Source organism: Engraulis encrasicolus, chromosome 12, assembly GCF_034702125.1.
Source record: "Engraulis encrasicolus isolate BLACKSEA-1 chromosome 12, IST_EnEncr_1.0, whole genome shotgun sequence".
NCBI lineage: Eukaryota > Metazoa > Chordata > Actinopteri > Clupeiformes > Engraulidae > Engraulis > Engraulis encrasicolus.
In genome coordinates this window covers 22468394-22489514 of record NC_085868.1, presented here as the reverse complement: position 1 = coordinate 22489514, position 21121 = coordinate 22468394, and the positions used below count along the sequence as shown (strand labels likewise).

Sequence of the window (21121 nt, the reverse complement as noted above, 5' to 3'; positions counted from 1 at the left end):
ACATTTCTTTTAGCTTTGTTTTCTCAATAGTTGTTTGTTTATAATTTAGGTATAGAGATATCAAAAATAAAACTGCTCATCTCTGCTCCAAAAGGCAAGCTTGCTTCCAGCATTTTCTGTGAGAATGCAATCTAGTTAACAATGAAGTTTCATTTAAAATAAATAAAACCATCAATAGACTAGTAATTAGTGCTACTTTTCCACTGTCCTGTACCTTTCTCAAAAGAGACACAACACATTGAGCCTTTTTAATTATTTTATTGGAAAAGGAGTGACAGAAAACAAGCCATTGTTTTTAACCATTGTCTGGTCCATAGTATGTAACAGTGCTTAAGTAATTTTAATAAGAGGCCATCAGATAATAAATACTTTCGATATTGATTATAGGAAGTATCATTTCAAATACAAAATGTTTCATGTAAACAAAGTAAAAATCACATGGATTGTATAATTCCATTGAAAATTGGAAGTGCTTTTATAGTGATCCCTAGAAAAACTATACAGTACAGTGTTAGGCAATTCCTTCAACAAACTATAAATATAGACATTTCTACTTAAAATAAAACTTTCTGTATAGCAACAGAACTATGCAGCATGATAAAAAGAGGCTTCTTTGCCAGTAACAAAGCAAACTGTCTAAAACACAGCTAATATCATACTGTATCGTAATATTAATATTACAGATTTAAATACACATCGAACACTGTTATTCAGCCAATGGCACATTACACAGCGATTCAGACAAGGCCACAGGCCTATATATCATGATTGTGTATACATTCATTGTGGTTTGGTTTCATAGTTTACCTAAATACACTACGAATGATTAAAGCAAATTGAATTTAACACACAAATTTGATTACAATGAATAACAATGATATTAAATCCAGAAGTTTTAAGGCTTAAAGGGTTGTCAAGTAGAATGAATGATAGATAGCACTGTGAAAAAACAACATTTCCTCAATCATTGAGGAAGCAAATAATTAGCAGCATCTAAATTCGGGGTCTACAAGATTCTGTATTAAGCCATCACCAGTCATACGTAGTGCTGTGATTCCCAACCAGGGGTAGTAGTACATGGACACACTTCAATGGGTATGGGGGAAAATAGTAATAACAAATGTATGGAGCGTAGTCAGATAGAGATAGAGGAAGAGATATAGAGCATGAGTGATGAGGGAGCTCATGACATGTCAAACAAGCTTAGGGGGTATGGGACAAAAATAGATTGGGAAAACCGTTTTGTCCATCACCATATTTACACAAATTTGGGAGGAATTAAAAAACAAACGTGGAAATAAACCTTAGTACCTAAACACAGAGAGGAGAGCAGGCATGGCTTCAATGACAGTAACCAGAGAGGGTTTATGGGTATTACGAGAGACTAAAGTCCCGACTTTTTCAGGGTGGTACTGATGCTGCCGTTGCTTGGGAGAGAATTGGTATCGTGTTTTCATTTTAATTTTTACCAAAAGCAGGATCCTTTCAAACAGCACTTAGTTTGAATTTTTTAACTCGCTTTTATACGTCTTTACTGTCAATATTACGTCACGAGTGGCTTCACACACTGCGTTTGGATTGGTTGACCGGCTGTATTAGTGTGATCACGACTGCCGTAAAGCAATTTGGTTAGCAAGATGCTAGCGGAGGCTGACTCATAAATGCCAAACCTGTAAGAAATCAGAAGGATATAACTCCCAGGTTATTGTACATTTGATTAAAATCCAAATCGGTTTCTCAGAACCCACAGTAATATTATCAGGTTTCAGCCGACAGCGAGCACAATTGTGTGTGAATAGCGCCAGCCTTATGGGCTGCGCTCGCTGGACAGCGCTCCTAGGTGAACTGCAGGCATGGGTCGGATGGCGAGTTTGGACACTGTATGTAAACACACTGTGCAGTAACTCTCAAATTTCGAGTTATTGGTTGTATTCCTGACACTGGCCACTAGGTGGGGGAAGTGAATTACTGCTCCATCCTCCCCTGGACCTGACATACCCAAATCAGAGACGATTGATAAGGAGGAGACGGGTCGTAAGGCTGCTGTTAAGAGCTTTCAGACATATTGATTGTGGAAGAAAACAAATGTGTTTCAATATTTTCCAACAATTATTCATAAAGAATGACATCGTATAACTCCTTTGTTTCTTGCTAAAAAAAAATCTGGTCATTCAAATGTGTGTGTAATGTAATCTCACAAGGTTTGAACCGTTGTGATTCAGATTGACACCAATCTGATTTGATGATTTGCATGCAAATCACATTATGCGCCTTTAAATTCAGAGGATGAATGTAGTTGTAGTCTGTATGCTGATGAATGTAGTTGTGTAGTCTGTATTTTGTAGTGTGCCGTGTGATCCAAAAGACAAGTGGGAATCACTTACCTATAAACTACATGTCTGATTATCATCATTGTGCGTATCGTAACACAAGGCCAGAGATGGATCATTTTAAATAATCCACAAGCCATCAAAAACACGTCCTTTGAGGACAGAATTCCAACAATATTATTATTACTCGGTGTGATACCAGGGTTGTTTTACTGAAGTAACCAAAATTCCTAGAAGCACCCCACTGCTTCAATGTGTGACCTTTTATCAAGTTAGCCAGTACATCGGGTGGTGCTCAGCTATTTCATAATAAAATCCATGTTTGAAATGCTCACCTACTAACTTCAAAGCACACAACGCAAGGTGTGAATTACACTGTTGTGCTCCCTGCATAGTGTGCTGTGAAGTGAACGTGTGACAATTTTGTTTGCAGACCAAGGATCGAGCTGAATCTGTAATGTACACTTTGTTCGGAACAATGCCACTTGCTCCCAATGTAGTGAATACTTTGGACACTGCTTTAGGCTTACTAGCTAGTGTTTAAACAGTCTGGGGTCACGGTATCATAGGCAGACATCGTGATCGCACGTATCCAGTTTCTGCCCCACGGCGGGGGTCCCATTTCCAACAACGATAGTCTCCTCCGTCTGACTGCTCTCCTGTGTAGATCCTGCTTTCGCTCGCCTCCACTTATAAACCCCAGCCACCAGAAACACGACCGCAATCACGGCAAAGTAAATGGCGTAGATCAGAAACTGGGGGAGGAAATGAGAGGAATATACAGCAGCAATCAGCGGATAAGTTATGAAAACCATTTTGTTATTTCAGAAAGTGCACTCAACTCCACACAGTTGAAAGAAGGTCTTTGGTCGTGAACAACTGAGTCAGTGTAGCCATCACGGTAACATTTGTAAATGTGTTACAAATTATATAATGCTGAGAAATGGTAGCAGTAACAAAACAGCGGATATTGGTTTTTGTGCAGTGTAATACCCATGACCTCCCACGAAAAAAGTGCAATTAAACAAATAATAATAACTACCTGTTGTAGAATGTCCAGGGCAAGGACATTAGAGTCCACCACAATGACTGTTAGAAGAGTCTGGAGCAGTAAGGCTGTGAGGGTGTTGACGCCAAAAACGAGCGCATACCTCTTCATGCTCAGGTTTGTGGCAATCTGATATCTGCATTAGAGAGGTGCAAATTAGATTGATTGGAACCACAGTCTTGAGGAAACAAGTTCTTTTCCCAAAGTTAAATGCTGCATCAAAGACCCAAGTTGTGAGAAAAAGGACTTCCTTTTGGAGCTTCAAGACATTTACAAAGAAGTTTTGTAGATGTATAAAAAAACTTCTTACAACTCTGATGTTTTGACTACAATGCCTTGGATGAATGACAATCTTTCAGTCTTTTGATGTTCATGTGCTCAGACAGTTAACTGTCTACTTACTGCCATCTCCGCACTGTGTATGGTCAAAGTTCTTCTACTGTTAGTTAGTCTCTTAACCCACCTTAGCTAAGTATAATAATATAACAATAATAATAACCCATGTAAGGTGTTTGGTTCTGTGGGAGCCGTTTCCAGGTTTTTTGCAAGAGAAAAATAGTATCACTATTCTCTCACACTGGGATTCACGGGCCTTTGCACATTTTTGTGAGTAAATACACAGTAGATATAATCTTCTACGAGTTCTTGAATCACGAACGAAGCACATAACCTAACCAGCGATTTGATCTATAGCCTATATTTCATAGCCCAAAAGACAATGCCTTGTCAATACAAAATGACAATTATACTAAACGTTTTGTATCTAGTCTTGAATCTGTGTTAAGATATTCAAAAATTGAATTCCCCATTGAGAGACGTCCACAAGTTTTAAGTTTCTGAAAAATGTAGCCAATCAGATTCTTATTAACAGATGACGTATTCACGACGGCCGTATTTTCAAGTACCTGTGCATCAGTATTATGACATCATAGCAGCTGATTATCAACGTTCCAAACTGTCCATGGTAACTGTGATAAACATACGAAATTGATCATTCTGAAAAGCGTTTCTATGAATCAGCTGCGTTTTGATTTGCGGTGAGTATTTTATTTGTATCTGGTTTCTTATTGATGTTGATGGAAGAGCCTATTTCTTTCATCAGTTTGTGTCAGTTGTGAAAAAGCAGTTGACCCTAATTTCCCCCTCGGAGTCAATAAAGTTACTCTACTCTACGCTAACAATGTTCAGATTGGATGGCTATTATTCTTCAAAATCTTGTATCTGTCCCTCACTCCCAATTTTTCCCCTTCCGATGTTTGAGAACTAAATGAACCTCATCACTGTATAAGGCCCACTATGACTCGAGGAACAGAGGGTGACTGCCCTGAGCAGCACCCCAAGAACAAGAAGCGGAAGTAGGCACGTGCATTGAAGCTCTGGTTCTTCAGTTTGTTCCTGTGCTGCGTTAAAGCCCCCGTTGAGGACATTGGGAGGTGGGAGAGATCCCCCAGAAGATCCACAGTGTCCCCAACATCACGACCACGGCAACCACGACTGCCAAAACCCCTGACAAAACCCCAGTTAGCCGCCAACTGGTCTCATAGGACTCAATGTTAACTGCTAGCATGGAGGTAAAATTTGCACTGCCATACTCAGAGAACGGTTGAAAGTACAGGAGAAAGGTAAAACTCAACTATTTAACTCAAGGGGAGGTTTAATATCAGCTTATTTCCAAAAATGGGACAGTATCACTTTAGGGCCACCAAACTTGTTAAGAAAACTGAGAAACCAACCAAGATGAAGAAAATCCATGACGTTATCGACCACACATAGACGACTGTGCCACCAAAGAAGACCCAAGTCCCAAGGAAACTGCACCACAAAACCAAGATGAAAGGCCCAAGGAACCAACAGCAGCATGAAACAAAACTGAGGCCTGCCCAGGGCCAGTTGTGGAGAGGGTGAGGAAGGACCCTAAAAAGTTAATAGACCATACTGATCTAGAGAAAACCCTAAAAAGCTATGGAAGCGTTAGCGGACCTTGTTACTCAGACAGAGCGTCCCTAGATGCCTGAGTTTCAAAAGAATTGTGACCTTTGAGGAGGTAACTCAAAGGTGCAGCAAGGTGATCACAAGAAGAAACCAGACCAAGAAGAAAGACCTGGAGAGCCACCTGGAGACAACTCAAGGGTGCAGCAAGGTGGTTGCAAGAAGAAACCAAACTAAGAAAGACCTGGGGCGCCACCCGGCTTTATCCAGAGCCTGGAGGGACCAAATGAGAAGAGCCGACAAGAAGAACGTGGAACCAAGACGCCTGACCATCCAAAAGAGATCTTTTGATCTCAAGAAACACCTCAGCCAGCTGCTTGTGGTCATGATGGTGCTCATCTTTGCCTGGTTCTGTCCCAGCACCCTCAGCGGCACTGGAGAAAGTAGTCATTCTTCCAACTTGACAAACTGAGCTGTGTCAAATGACAAACTGTACTGTCAAAATAAAGGTTTCTATTTTATTTTTTTTAATCACAAGTACAGTCTATTCTCTCTTTATTTTACCCATTTCATAAACAGGGATTGGTTGGATTGTCAAAAGAGGCCAGTTTTAAGCAACCAAGTTTCTTTTTAGAGATTGAACACCTTTTGTAAGAGGTCTTGTAGATGAAAGGCCAAATAAGTAGAGTGGCTTAAAACTACCATGACTTGGATATTATAGTATGAGAATTTAAATTGATAACAAAAATGATATATTTGGCTTTCAGGCAAAAAGGATGAACATAAAATACCCTTGCAAAAATCATCAATCTCAAACACACATTCAGGCACGGTAGCCGTTTTATCCGGCCCCCGATGTAATTTCAATGTTATGCAGCTTCACATGAAATATAATATTTTGTAATGGAATCTTAGAATATACATTTGCAATACAATTACGTTATATTCAGGGGACCTAGAGAAGGTGGGGTATGTTTTAAAGCTGGATGCCTTCATTTTAGACCTAAAGTGCAGGGGGAAATCCTGGTCTGTGTTCACAATACGGCCCTCAGAAGACTTTTAACGCCCCTGGAATGAAAAAGGTTCCCCATCCCTGCTTTACACTAATTCACTTTTTCACATATTGTACCTAAAGCATATCCTTAACCTTATCCTTTAAACGCTGTAATGTTGTACTCACGTAGCGATGGTGATCAGCAGCATGTAGGTGGCCCTGAAGATGATGTAGGAGACATAACACACCCAGATGTTCATCACCGTGTCCATGATGTACACAGACCCGGCGATGACCACAGAGAAGGTGCAGAGGGCCAGCTCGCCCCACACCTCCCAGGAGACCTTCAGGTAGCCCACAGCGAAAGCAGCCAGCGCACCTGTAGAGCAGGAGTGGAAATGAACTTATCAAAGGAGGTACACATACTAGAGATATACTTATAGCCTGACTATACTGCCCTACAATTTCAGAACGCAGTATAATTCGAAATGGCAAACTGAGAAAAAAGGCTTTAAAGTTTCCTTTCTGGCCACGTAACTGTGTTGTAGGTAAAGTGGTGATGACACTTCCATATAATACTTTTTTTATGGTGGAAATTAGTGCACACAAGAAACATTTTTAAAAACCAACATTCTCATTACTTTTTAGCTGAAAAAGCAATATACTGCGTTCTGTTGTGGTATTACTGTCTACACCAAAACCACGGTGTCAATGGAGAAGTGCAGTATATTGCGCAATATACTGCATTCTTGGCTAGTACGACGTAACCTCCTAAAACCAAAAAGTGCAGTATAATCGTTTATTGTTTTTTTCTGTAACGGGACCAAGTTGGACCAAAAAAAATGAACACAAGAAAAAGGTATTTTAAAGCCAATTTCCGGTCTAAACCCATTTTCAACCATTTTCAAGATACTGCGCTCTGAAATGGGAGGGCAGTATAGCCAGACCATAGTGCCACACAGATTCGCGAGCACCATTAATCAGGGAGCGCACACGCAGTGCGCTCGTTTTCGAAAAGCATGGCTTCATGTACCATTTGTCTGTTCTTGCCACCAACAAATTATTTCAAAATCGTTCTCAGTATGTGGCAGACTCTAAGGCTTACAATACATTTGTTGGCAATACCCAGGTCTGGCAAGAGCCAGGCTATAGTAGAGAGATACCGGTAATAAATATCTCTATTCTGCAATGTAATTATTGGAACAATATTTGCACGTTTGATAGGTCTGGAAAGGTTGTTAATCTTTAACTAAGATTTAAAAAAACAAAAGAAGAATCAAAACATCACTTTTTTATGATGCAGGCCAGGTCAGGACGACAACTATTTGGCCAAGATATGAAATAAAAAAGTTAACCAAAGCCATTTCTAAGATTGATGGCATCACCATCTGCTGTCGTCAGTGATTGTGATGCAGACCATGTTGGAGGCCATGTTGTGGCTTGTGGCATTGGGGCAGAGACAGTTTTTCCACCTTCATCGCTCTTCCAGCACATGGAGGTTACCCACACTGACGCCACAAATCTGCTTTAAAATAGCTAAATATATATGGACAGTCTTACTTGTCTATTTTAGTTCAGTTAGTTAGTTGTTTTAGTTTTTTTCTAGTGACCTTGTGTGATCTATATGAAAGGTGCTGTGTAACAAAACCAATTTATTTTTGGTCTTTTTTTTTTAACTTAATTTACGATAGGAGAGCGAAGGTGGTTACAGGAAGTGAGTGGGGAGAGAGCGACGGGAGAGGGCCGGCAAAGGACCCGGGCTGGGAATTGAACCCGGGTCAGCCACGCAGTAGATGAGCGCCCTACCGTTTGGCCGCGGCAGGGCCCCAAATTAAAATGTTACCATCCTTATATTTGACTTACCCAATAAGGTGGAAATGGTCTCCACGTAGCCGTTGTAAATTTGGAACTCTTTGGAGGGCAGGATCTTCTCCCACAGCGGCTGCACGTAGTTGACGACCTGGAAGTAGCCGCAGGTGGAGAGGGCCCACCAGAGCGACCAGGAGAGGAGCGTGCTGCTGGAGTAGCTCTGCAGGAAGTCCACCCACAGCAGACGCAGCACCTCCGCCAGACCGCTGCGGCGCTTCTCATCACGGCCCTGTGCGATCATGACAAAGAACATACAGCAGACACCTTATTACACCACCCATTTCAACAATCGTGTTCTCACAGGATTTCCAGTTAGACTGGCAATAGCCCCTCTTAATGATTTAGTACTACTTATAGCAACTACTACTAAAATAGTAATGGTGCCACTTTTGTAACAGTGGATTATAAGATGGATAGCAACTTTATTAGCCATCTCTGATAACAACACACAGGCTGCCATTATGTGACAACTGATGTTTTTACGAGAGCACTTCCCATCACAACTACAAAGAATGATGAAATGCTTGGTTATTGTGTCAAAGAACAGGCCTAGATCATTTTGGCATCATGATTTTTTTTTGAAATCCTGCAATAAAGGACCCATCGCGATAAGTACAAATACTGGAAGGCATACTGCTATGTCTACAGAGGGCTGTTATCTCTACCTCAAAACCCAGGATGTAACTTACTGTTTTAAGCTACCCCATACAACAAGCCACACATTTCAAACAAGACAACTGGGGCTAACCAACCTTGCATCATCTTGAGACATAACAGGAAGAAGGAGGAAAAAACCTTGCCAAACACGTTATTCATTTCCCAACTCATTGTTTCCTTCTTTGAATGGGAGCTGAATGGAAAGAATTTAACGGTCTTGAATTGATCCATCATTCCAATTCGGACTAGCTGATATGATATAGAAAACATTTTAAATCAAGAACTTGACCTTCTGCATTATGGGAGATTACTGGGATGAAATGATGGTGTGTGGGGGTGGAAGAGAGGTCTAAGATATAGGAGAAGCCTGGGAAAACCAAAGGAATAGCAGCTAAAGCACTCACCCCGTGATCCTCGGAATTCAGCGGCACCTTGCATTCCAGGCTGTCCCCTTCAGACTCTGTGGGGGACGCCGAGCTTCCATTCTCCTGCTTGTGGAGGTCCTTGTGGTGGAAGAAAAGGCTTTTTGCTGGCATAGGCAGGAACCAGGGAGTCAAGAAGGCAATGCAGGCAAATGACAGAGTGATGATGCCCAAATACTGCAAAGGGACCTGGGCAGCAGACACCAGCACCTGTCCCAGCAGAGAACCGATGGAGGAGCCCAGAAGTGTTATGCTCCGGCAGAACCCGGTCACCTTCTGGTAATGGGCCTGGTCCACCACACTGTAGATGTAGGAGTAGTAAGCAATGTCTGTCGCTGTGGCAAGCCCAAAGAAGAACTCCAGCAACTGCATGGCCGTTACACTCTGTACCTTCACAATCATGGCGTAGGTTACAATAAAGCTTCCAGCCTGAAGAATGAGCAGGGGCTTGTAGCGAAGGTAGTCTGTTGCCAGGAAGGCTGGGATAAGTAGTACCAGATAAGAGTAGGTCCAAAATGGGTAGATTTCATTTATAACCTGCAATGAAAGGGGCAAACGGGAGATAATCCGGGTATTAGGTGTTTCCATCATTATTTCAAGATTAACAGTTCCAAAAGAGATTGCCAAAAAACAGCAACATAATCTTCTACCATGTCAAAAACATTTTCAAATGAAAGACTTTCCAGAGGTATGGTTTTCTCAAAATAACAAGGTTCCCCTTGAAAGATGTTCTTTCAATTCTTCATCATTAACCCCACATGGCGTAATAGCCTACTTGCGCTATCTGACATCATTCTCATGATGACCTTGGACTACAACAGTGGTAGTTGAAATTCAAAGGCATCAGTGTTGTGTGACAATAATTGCGACAGTAATTATCACACATTGAGATATAGCAATGATATATTTTGACAGGTTAAACATGTATACCAAGCTTTAACTTTACATTACGTGTTCGTGTCTGCCTGTCGCAACGGTATGATGCACCTTGCATCACCTCTGCCGTGCTGACCCATAAGTTGACAGCAGCATTGCCTATGTATCCCACGTTTCAATACAACATTAGAATGCATACAGTAACGCAAAACAATAATTATGTACAATGAAGAGGGAAAAAAGGGTTGCAGAAAAACCTGCGTTTCGGTGAGGTTCTTATCTGGTCCCAGGAGAAAAGCCGTCAGGAAAGGTTCCAAAGGTCGGCAGTTCGAGAAAAAGCCGTACAAACATAATAAGACTGTTGGGAACAGCCATGACTCTGGCATTTTTAAAACGGCAACACTTTACACATATACAACGCAAAACAAACTCAGACTACATTGGGAAAAGTCGGCTATGGTCATGTCTTCACGCTGGTGTTTCGTTTACTGATCTCTTCCTCAGTCTCACGAGTTCCCTGTCGCGAGAATATGACGACCAAAAAAAGAGACACAAGCAACCAATCATGAGAGTGGAAGATGTGGGTGTGTGATGAGAAAATATGCGGAAACATAATAATAATAACAACTTATATCTACTGTTTATGACAACAACAACAACAATAATAATAATAACAACAATAATAATATTGCTAATACAAACAACACCACCAATGATAATAATAATAATAATATAATAATAATAATAATAATAATAATAATAATAATAATAATAATAATAATAATAATAATGTAAGGTATGCCTACTTTTGATTAAAGACTCCATATAGGCCTACTTTACATTTCTGTGTGGGAGATGGGTTGATGTCAGACATCAAGAACATTCTCTTTCATTGTTCTTTTTTTTGTCCATCTCAATGTGCACCAACCCCATTCTACTGGAGGGCAGTAGGAAATGTCCCCACTAATGGCTAATATAACTTGAATTCCCTCATATCATTAGGATTACAGTATGTGAACAGTCATTTCAATTAGGTCTTGGTTAAACCTTACATAGTCAGGACAGGACAGGAGACGTTCACCGACTGCTGAGGGCCAGAGACAAAGCCTTCAGAGCAGGAGACGTAGCTGGCCTAAAGACAGCAAGGGCAAACCTGTCCCAGGGCATCAGGAGAGCAAAAAAGGAATACTCAGACAAAATAACAACACACTTCAAAGACAGCAGAGATGCACAGAGCCTGTGGCAGGGCATACAGGCCATCACGGACTATAAGCCTGCACCACGAAGCTGTGACAACAACACCTCTCTGCTAAACGACCTGAACAGTTTCTTTGCCCGCTTTGAAGCACAAAATGACACTCACCCACAGAAAACTCCCCCTCCCCCCCATGATCAACCCCTTTACCTGTCCTCTGCCAGTGTTAAGAGGACACTGGCCACCATCAACCCACGCAAAGCAGCTGGCCCAGACAACACAACATACCAGGCCGAGTGTTGAAGGATTGTGCAGAAGAGCTGAAGGATGTCTTCACAGACATCTTTAACATCTCTCTGGAGCAAGCAGTCATCCCATCACTTTTCAAAGCTGCTACCATCATACCTGTGCCGAAGAAATCATCACCATCATGCTTCAATGACTACAGTTCTGTAGCCCTGACGCCCATAATCATGAAGTGCTTCGAACGGCTAGTCCTGTCACACATCAAAGCCACCCTACCCCCCACCCTAGACCCCTACCAGTTCGCATACCGAGCCAAGCGATCCACGGAGGATGCAATTTGCTCTGCCCTCCATCCAGCCCTCACCCACTTGGACAATAAAGACTCATATGTGAGAATGCTGTTCATTGACTTCAGTTCAGCATTCAATACCATAATACCACAACAACTCATCAGAAAACTGGACAAACTAGGTTTCAGCACCTCCCTCTGCAACTGGCTGCTGGACTTCCTGATGCAAAGACCACAAGCAGTACGGGTAGGGAACAACACCTCAAGCACCCTGACCCTGAGCACGGGGGCTCCGCAAGGTTGTGTTCTCAGCCCCCTGCTGTTCACGCTGCTGACACACGACTGCACAACGACCCACAGCACTAACCATCTAGTGAAGTTTGCGGATGATACAACACTGGTGGGCCTCATCACCAAGGGCGATGAGACTCACTACAGAGAAGAAGTAGACCTGCTGGCCAGATGGTGCAAAGACAACAACCTCCTGCTGAATGTCAACAAGACCAAGGAGATTGTTGTCAACTTCCAAAGGGTCCAAAAACAACTGCCACCACTGACCATCGACGGCGATGCTGTGGAGAGAGTGAGCAGCACCAAGTTCCTTGGAGTGCACATCAGCGACGACCTCTCTTGGACCACCAACACTACATCACTGGCGAAGAAGGCCCATCAGCGTCTCTACTTCCTGCACAAACTAAAGAAGGCAAGTGCTACACCCTCCATCATGACAACATTCTACAGAGGAACCATAGAGAGCGTCGTGTCCAACTGCATCACAGTGTGGGGAGGAAGCTGCACGGAGAAAAACAGGAAGACACTCCAGCGTGTTGTGAACACAGCGAAGAAGATCATTGGAGTACCACTCCCCTCCCTGCAGGACATTTACACCACACGCCTCACCCGGAAAGCACTGATGATCATCAAAGACACAAGCCACCCTGCACACAAACCTGTTCAGCCTCCTGCCCTCTGGAAAGAGGTACAGGCGCCTCCGTTCCCGTACCACCAGGCTGGCGAGCAGCACAATGCACCAAGCGATCAAGATGCTGAACACTCAACCCACTCTCCCTCCACTGTCAGCCTCTAGCCAGCAAGGCCACTGACAACCCCCCCCACCCCCCACCCCCCACCACCATATCTGCGACTGAACATTCCACCTGCACTACTATACTTGTGACTGAACTTTCAACCTGCACTAACTCAAAACATGCACACACACACACACACACACACACACACACAAGCACACTGCACTTTCTGCACTAAACCCAAACATAAACACACTGACACACACTGACACACACACACACACAGACACACGAACACACACACAGACGCACACCGCACCTTCTACCTGCACTAAATACACACACACACACACACACACACACACACACACACACACACTGCAGCTGGTGTACTTGACAGACCTTTTAATATTTATTTTTCTTCAAAATGCTACTATTACCATGTCAGAACGCTATAAAGGACTTTTTTAGGAAAAGCACAAAAGCACAACAATACCTCTTAATGTATGTCCTCTACAAGTCTTCTGTTGTCCAGTCTTGCACTTTAAATGTCTGTATGAGCACTGTCTATGTCCATACTGTCTTAAGTCCATGTATAAGTACTGTCTATGTCTATACTGTCTATGTCCTTACCTAGATTAGTCTATGTCTGTATGGGAAAGCAAGAAATGTAATTTCAAATTCTTTGTATGACCAGTGCATGTAAAGAAATTGACAATAAAACCTACTTGACTTGACTTGACTAGTCAATCGTTCGATTGCCTAAAACCATATGGCAGATTATGTACTGGACATGGCATGGCAACACAGATAAACAATGGAGCGGTTTGGGACTCCTATTTTACAAACCCGCAATGGTGAAGGGGGAATGTCCAAACGTGAAATGTCCCAACCATAGAGGTAGAAAATAACACTAGAGAGGACACAGCAATTTGCGACAGCACTGGGAAATGGCAGCTGGAGCTTCCCAACTTCCGTAGGTAGTGTAGGTACTTTCAGGCAATGCAAGTCAATGGAGAACACGCCCACCTCTGTCAAGAAATTAACTAAAACTGTGTAAATATAAAGTAACACTTTAATCAAAGACCAGATTTGAAATGTCAGGCTACATATCTACTGAAATCATGTGAGTCGATAAAATACATTTAAAAATAAAATAATATCTTTTATGAACATAGTTAGCAGCACACTTCAACTATTGTCCAACTATTGTCCTTGTATTTTCACATGATTAAGCCATTTTTGACAGAGGTGAGTCTCGTTCTCCGTTAATTTCCATTTCTCTGATCTACCTACAGATAATGGCCGCTACAGATTGCCGTAAAAGGGGGGCGGGGTCCTCTCTAGTGTTATTTTCTACCTCTATGTTCCCTACAGTCAACAACCCATTGACAAAATAAAATAACTTTTGAGTGGCCATATTGAGTAGAGAATCTTTAGTAAGCGAACCGAATAAAGGTGTGAGAGTGAATTTGAATGAAGTAAAACCCCAAACAAATCTACTTACATATATATATAGATTTTTTATTTATTTATAAACAATTGTTTTCAATATGGTACTATGGGACACTGAAAAACAATAGATTAGTTTTACTTGATTTAAACAAGACAAATAGGATGATGCAGCAGATGAAAGTAGCCTGGGGGTAAGAATGAAACTGTATACAGCACACACTTTTGTTACCAAAATAATAAGTACTCAACACGATTTAGGTCATAACAGACACCGTTACCGTTTTGGTGTGAGTAGAGGTTATGGTTTTGGCGTCTGTTGGTAATATTGTGGTAATGAATGTCCGATAAATAATAGATCACAATTTCCATACAATGCATATAGTTTTTTGTAGTCCAATATTTATTTCGCTTATTTTATTTTATTTATTTATTTTTCTTTATTTTTTGTAAAAAAAAAAAAAGAGAACAAATCAGAGAATGGTGTTTTGACAGATACATGACCAGAGCGCAAGTTGTTTTGTTTAAAAGAGCAGAGCAAGGCATTTGCAAACCCACAGCATACACATGTACATTATTACAGACGAGTACACTGCAAGATGGACCACCACATAGTGCATTAGCTGTTGGTACAGGTGTTTTGCTTGTTTTTTTTTTAGTACAGGAGCAGCAACGTCATCAATGAACACAGATCCATATCACACATGCAAAAAGGCTCACATAACCAATCACCCACCCCAGACTGATCCATTCTAGAGGGATATTCCAAGAATGTGGTTTGGTAAACCAGGATAGAGCTATGCTAATAGAAGAGCCTGGCATCCTCACTTTCTTAACTGAATGAAACCTGCAGGCTCTTTCAGCAGGCTTACCACGTTCTTCGGGTTAACATGATCAGGTTTATCATTAATCACTCTCTTCGAGACCCCCCACCAGTTCAGTCTCTCGCCATTGGTTAGAGCCTGCCACAAAGACCACACCCACATCATTGATGAAGTAGAGGAGGAAGTACAGCGGTTACAGGTTTTACATGGTGAAGTGCCTCGTGTAGTCGTACTCTATGGTGGGAATGACGGCTTGGACAAACTTCAGGAAGATCAGCAGATACCTGATGTGAGATTTGGAATTAAGGAAGAAACAAAACATGCTTTTTTAACTGGAACGCATTTTTTGCACATTTCTCAGTGGTTAGATCAGGGTTTCTCAACTGGGGTTGCAGAGAGAATTCCTCAGGGGTGCTGCAGAAGGCTGACATGAACTTTAAATATGTAAATATGTTAAAACATGGTGAAATGTTTCTTCTTGCTTTATCACACAGTTAGGTAAATTGAGGCCACATCATTATTCTAAGTCTGTAGTGGATGTGTGTGTGTGTGTGTGTGTGTGTGTGTGTGTGTTTGTGTGTGTGTGTGTGTGTGTGTGTGTGTGTGTGTGTGTGTGTTTGTGTGGTCGTGCACTCATTCTACTGTACGTACGTATATGCTACATACGTTTTGCATTTGTTGGTCTTCAGATAAAATGTGCATTCTAATGACTCTAAAAAAGAGAAAACGTTTGGGGTGCCTTGGGATTTTTCATTCATTTAAAGCGTGGTGCCGTGAGTGAAAAAATGGTTGAGAAATAATCGTAGATTTGTAAAAGACAAACGTAAAACAGGATGATGATGGCGCCACCTAGTGCATATCATGAGTTACTTTTTTCACTCCAGTTGCTCTCCAAGAAATGAAATGACACTGGCTGAAGCATCATGCTATGAAACTTATGGAAAACTTACCATCTTAGACAAAGTGTGACTATTTTGTAGACAATGTTAAATTAACATCAATGTGCAACTTGGATTTAAAAGTTCCAATACAGTACCAGCTCTAGACATTTGCAAGTCTTTTTCGTCATGTGGGATGTAGGCTGCCTAAGAGGAGATGCCTTACAATTTCAGAAAAAGATTAACCTGGCCCAAAACCACTTCTCATAGCGCACCAGCAAGTGCATCAGTTTGGAATTTGTGGTACTGGATTGCAACATCAGAATCCAAGTTTCCCCATCACAGCGAATTCATTAGAGGGTGACAAATGGTAGGCAAGATGCAACAACAAGCCAACCCAAGGAACTAAAGGATACATGTGAACTCCCAGCTCTCCTCCTCCTTCTGCGACTGTTTCGATGATTTTCTTCATCACTTCAGCATGTCTAGGAAACACAAACACAGGACATCAACAATACGACAATTAAAAATCTGAATATGAATGAGATATAATGCCGCCACCACCACCACTCTTTGAAATTAAATGGCCCAGTATTCCCATAAATGCCTGATGGGACTACATCAGTATAGCGCTTTTCTACTCCTAAAAACACTCAATTTGACTGAGTTCTGCTTTGAAGCGAAGCAGCCAGGTATATACAGTACTATGTGACTAGAAATTTCAAGCAACAAACAGTGGATGCATATGTGGATGCACTGTATACTATGTCTATGCATATTTCAATGCGTTTGAAGCACGTTTATGTTGCATCCAGTGACAGTGTGTCAGACAAGGTGTCAGAAAAAGGCCCATGGGCAGCACACCAGCATGCCAGTTTACCTGCACGGGTGCACGGAGCACATGGCGGGAGGGGGGAGGTGCGGGTGGTTTTCAATGGTGACAGTTTTCTTGACGTGGTCCTGGCTTATGTCCTCGTACATGTGCTCCACCGTAAGGGGTTGTCTGTCCTGAGGGGCAAGGCATGAGATTATTCATTTAGAATGGTTAAACTGTGTTCATGGAAGCTGAAAATAATAATAATAATATAATTATAATAATAGTAATTTAAAAATCCATTTTATATTCATTTTGTCCTGATTTTAGACCTGTGATTGAGTACCTCGTCATATCCAAACAGCCACAATCGCGGCGTCTGGTAATATTTGTCGTATGTGATGTAGAGATCATAAGTGCGAGTTTGCAAAATGGCGTCTTCGCTGCCTGCCTCCATTTTTGACTTGGTAGTATCCACCATTTTCGTCGTGTCAAGGGTGGCCTGTTTGGAGGAGCAAAGAAAACATATACAAAGCCATTCATAAGATCTAATCCCAGATGCCATTTCATTTCACTTCGTTTGTAACATGTTGTATTCTATTTAAGTGTAGTCAGTCTTGCGAAAACAAATGCCATTGTCCAAACTGGCAGATGTTGTGTTATGACAAAGACAAATACCATCTCTTACCTCATCGTTCTCCAAAAGTCCACTCTCCTCATATTCTGAAAAAAAGAACATTATTGTTATCTGTTTTAGACGTCAGTCATATAGTATGGGATTATGCAATCAGTTCAGAGAGGGGTGGTGATTTTTTTTTATTGATGAAGGGATTTTGAGTTTTCATTTCAGTCATCGTTTAAATTTAGGAATCTCATGTGAATCAAGCTTTTCTCATATACTTTTATGCAGTGTCTTAAGACGCAGTGCAAGACGTTGCCATTTAGGTGTAATCCAAAACAAATTCCATTAATGAATGTAATGTTGCGCTAAAACCGGGACTCCGGTTCGAGTCCAGCCTGGGTCATTTCCCAACCCTGCCCATCTCTCTCCCATCAGTTTCCCGTCCACATCTTCACCATGCACATACTACAGTATTTAAATAAAGACTAAAAAGCCCCAAATTATTATTTATTTGAAAGTATTTTTTGGGGCCTTCCGGCCTATTATTACAGGACAGTGGAGAACAGACAGAAAATGATTGGGAGAGAGAGACGGGGGAGGGCCGGGAAATGACCCCGGCCGGACTCGAACCGGGGTCCACATGGGCATTCAAGCCCAAATGTTGGGGGCTTAGCGCCCCCACCCCCCACCCCCCCCCCCCGCTCCCCCGAAATGATTTTTTTCAAGATGGGAACATTAGGAGGTATGGGTATTGTTGCGCTCTAGATGTTACGAAAAATAACTAGATGCGTGGACCCAAAAGATGTAAGGTATAAGGTTGAAGCAGGTTTGCACACTAAACAAGACACAAAGGTCAAGCACAAGGAGTTTTTTTATTTTATTTTAGTCAGAGCAGGGTAGAGAAGACATTTCAGGCTGTTGCCATCATCAGTGCTCTCTGCTCGCAATGAGCCCAACTACTGTGTAACAATTGAGTAGTACCCACCAGATGGGAACATTATCCATTGCATACCTTCCATGTCTGCAGCCTCTCCTTCGTCATCCTCATCCTCGTCATCATCCCCACCATCGTTTCCACGAGCGCCCACCTTCACATTCATGTTCACGCTGTCCTGAACACAAAGGAGACAAACAGCATGCAACAGTAAAAACTCACAATCGCCACAGATGTAGAACGTATCTAAACAGAGTTTGAGAGAATTTACTTTATTATCGAGGGAGATATCCTGGACAGCGTCTGTTATTCCGCCCACACCTGCAAAATAGCATAATAAAAAATATGCAAATTATTGCACAAGTTCCTGTATGGATTCAAATGGATTTCAGCCCGAAAAGGTGTGAAATAAACACACATGACAACAACCAAAATTCAACTTGCCCGTGTTGTGGTAAGTGTCGACCCATCCTCCGTCCCCGTCGTCCTCCTCGATAATGGCCTCCAGCTCGTCAGAGTACTCCATCTGTTTACACCGCTTATAGCAGGGCACTGCCAGTTCCCACAGCAACACAGTGAACATGAGCACAACATGAATTGTTTAATGAAGTCATTTTTAGTAGTTCATTTCCACAGAATTTATGCTGGCCATTCACAAATGTTATCTTTTTCATAAATATGAACCACCACCATCAATTCCTAAACTATTCATGACAACCATCTCAGTGTACACGAGCAAAACATGACTTCAAGAAAGGAATGTTCACTAATAAGACTGGAGATTCTTATTCAGTTATTATACACAGTTTAACTGTTAGCAACTGGATGACTTCTTCCAACTAGCACCTTCTGTTTAACACTATAATAACATTTAATTGATATTTAAAATGGGCTGACTTGTCTTACCATTGCGGGTTAGTAAGAACTGTTTGTCCTTTGGTAAGTATGGCTTCACTTTAGCCTCCTCTCCCGATGCCCTTAACGAAGAGAGGAAGCGAGTTATAAGGAAGTGCAACATACTTCAACAGATTATATTTCATTGGTGTGGAATTTCATGGTTTAGGCCTACATTTGTAGAGAATGACTTGTGACATAGAGGTAAAAAGATGAGAACGGAAGATGACAACACATTCTCCAACCAATACTGTTCAGACACCCTAGTTCTAGGTGATGGATATCAGGGTTTCCCTCAGCACTTGTAAGTAAAGGCGGTCACTTGACAAAAAAGAAGACGAAGAAGAAAACACCTCCAACCTTGATAAGCCCACCCCAAAAAAATAAAGATGTATAAAGTATAACTTCTAAACTTGTTTTTCAACAAACTAAGCTATTTTGGGGATTTTTCATGTCACATTCCATATAAAACTGGAACCACAGCCTTTCTAATGATGACAGTGAGACGTGCAATACCAGCTGACCTACCTTGACTAACAAATGTTCTGCTGGAAACACTGGATATGCAAGAGGGTTTCTAACCAGTTTTGCAATCTGCTTACTCCATATGTACCACAGCGTAGGCCTACTGATTGTGAATCGGAATGCATTGCAAGCTGGCTGAAGGCCAGCAGTGGAGAGAAAAAAGGCCATACACCAGACCACCAGAGCAAACCCAATGGACAGATTACTCATAACTGCTTTAAGAATCAAAAGACGGCCATGCAAACTCGCAGATTTTCATCTTACCATTTCCATGTCGGGCAGTGATGAACTAAATGATCACCAGCAGCAATAAACTGCAAAACAGAAGCAGGTTAAGTAAGTGCGAGAGTTGACCTGTATCAATTCCCTTCATGGTCACAGACAGACAGGGCAGTGTTTAAATCTCACCTCCTCTGGAGTTATTACACCCGTTTCTTTAAATTTTGATTCCTGCAAGCAAAGAAGGATATCATGAGGAAAACATATTGGACACACTCGGTTTAAACGTGTAGGCTACCCACAGACCACCCAAAACAGCACTGCTGTCTGTCAATTTGATGTATTGAATATGGTTCCAGATGTTTTCACTTCGGACGGTAAATGCATAACTGCTATTTTTTCGGAAATAGCCGTGCAACAGTATCATTTATTAGGCTCTATCACAGTTGAATAGCTTACAAACATGTCACACTGACATAACATACGGTGAGATCTCGGGGGTAGAACTACTACTTGTACGTCGTACCTCTATAGTCCCTCCTGGCATGCATAGAAGAGAAGGCGATCTATACTCCAGATTTTCAGATACCGTGCTATTGCAATACCTAAGCGTGAAGGTAATTTCAACCGTGACTCATAAAAACGCAATTCTTGTGGCAGCGATACAACTTAGCTAGCTTGCTAGCTCGGTTATTGATTTACCTTTAGAACGGGTGTCAGGAACTCGGCCACTCCCAACGCCGTGCCTTTCACGGAATTGATAACATTCTGCATGTTGGCAGCAAAGTGTTCGCAATTTTTGCTGTTATCCCTCTCCACAAACAGAAAAAGAGACCTCTCTGATATTTTGCCAGAGTTGTTGCTGACTTTGTCAGCATCAGATCACATGACTTGTCATCTGACCAGCACTTCCGTAATTCATGGCTCGTGCGTCCGTGCGCATCTGTGGTTCCAAGGGCCAGGCAGGCATAGCGGCAGGACGGTATTCTTAAATGTTGGAATGTATCGAACGTGTGTAGAACTAATGCTGCAAAGATGTAGCATTATCTGCTTTGCAGTTAATTCAGAAAAGACGT

The 21121-nt window shown here is 41.9% G+C and overlaps 2 protein-coding genes across 2 annotated transcripts; both read right to left on the bottom strand.

The window, feature by feature from the left end:
- Positions 1–248: 248 nt before the first annotated feature.
- Positions 249–10605, bottom strand: slc19a2 (solute carrier family 19 member 2). Its single transcript, XM_063211768.1, has 6 exons — positions 10383–10605; positions 9232–9786; positions 8165–8399; positions 6488–6680; positions 3373–3514; positions 249–3085 (listed from the first exon to the last, which is right to left on the bottom strand). The coding sequence occupies exons 1-6, from the start codon at positions 10509–10511 to the stop codon at positions 2894–2896; spliced, it is 1446 nt and encodes a 481-aa protein (XP_063067838.1). The 5' UTR covers positions 10512–10605; the 3' UTR covers positions 249–2893.
- Positions 10606–14722: 4117 nt separating this feature from the next.
- LOC134460120 (ubiquitin-like-conjugating enzyme ATG3) lies at positions 14723–20853 on the bottom strand. Its single transcript, XM_063212584.1, has 12 exons — positions 20748–20853; positions 20235–20276; positions 20091–20140; positions 19314–19384; positions 18852–18959; positions 18679–18728; positions 18486–18585; positions 17540–17574; positions 17198–17353; positions 16918–17045; positions 16454–16522; positions 14723–15443 (listed from the first exon to the last, which is right to left on the bottom strand). Exons 1-12 carry the CDS (start codon positions 20817–20819, stop codon positions 15362–15364), a joined length of 963 nt encoding a protein of 320 aa, XP_063068654.1. The 5' UTR covers positions 20820–20853; the 3' UTR covers positions 14723–15361.
- Between the last annotated feature and the right edge of the window lie 268 nt (positions 20854–21121).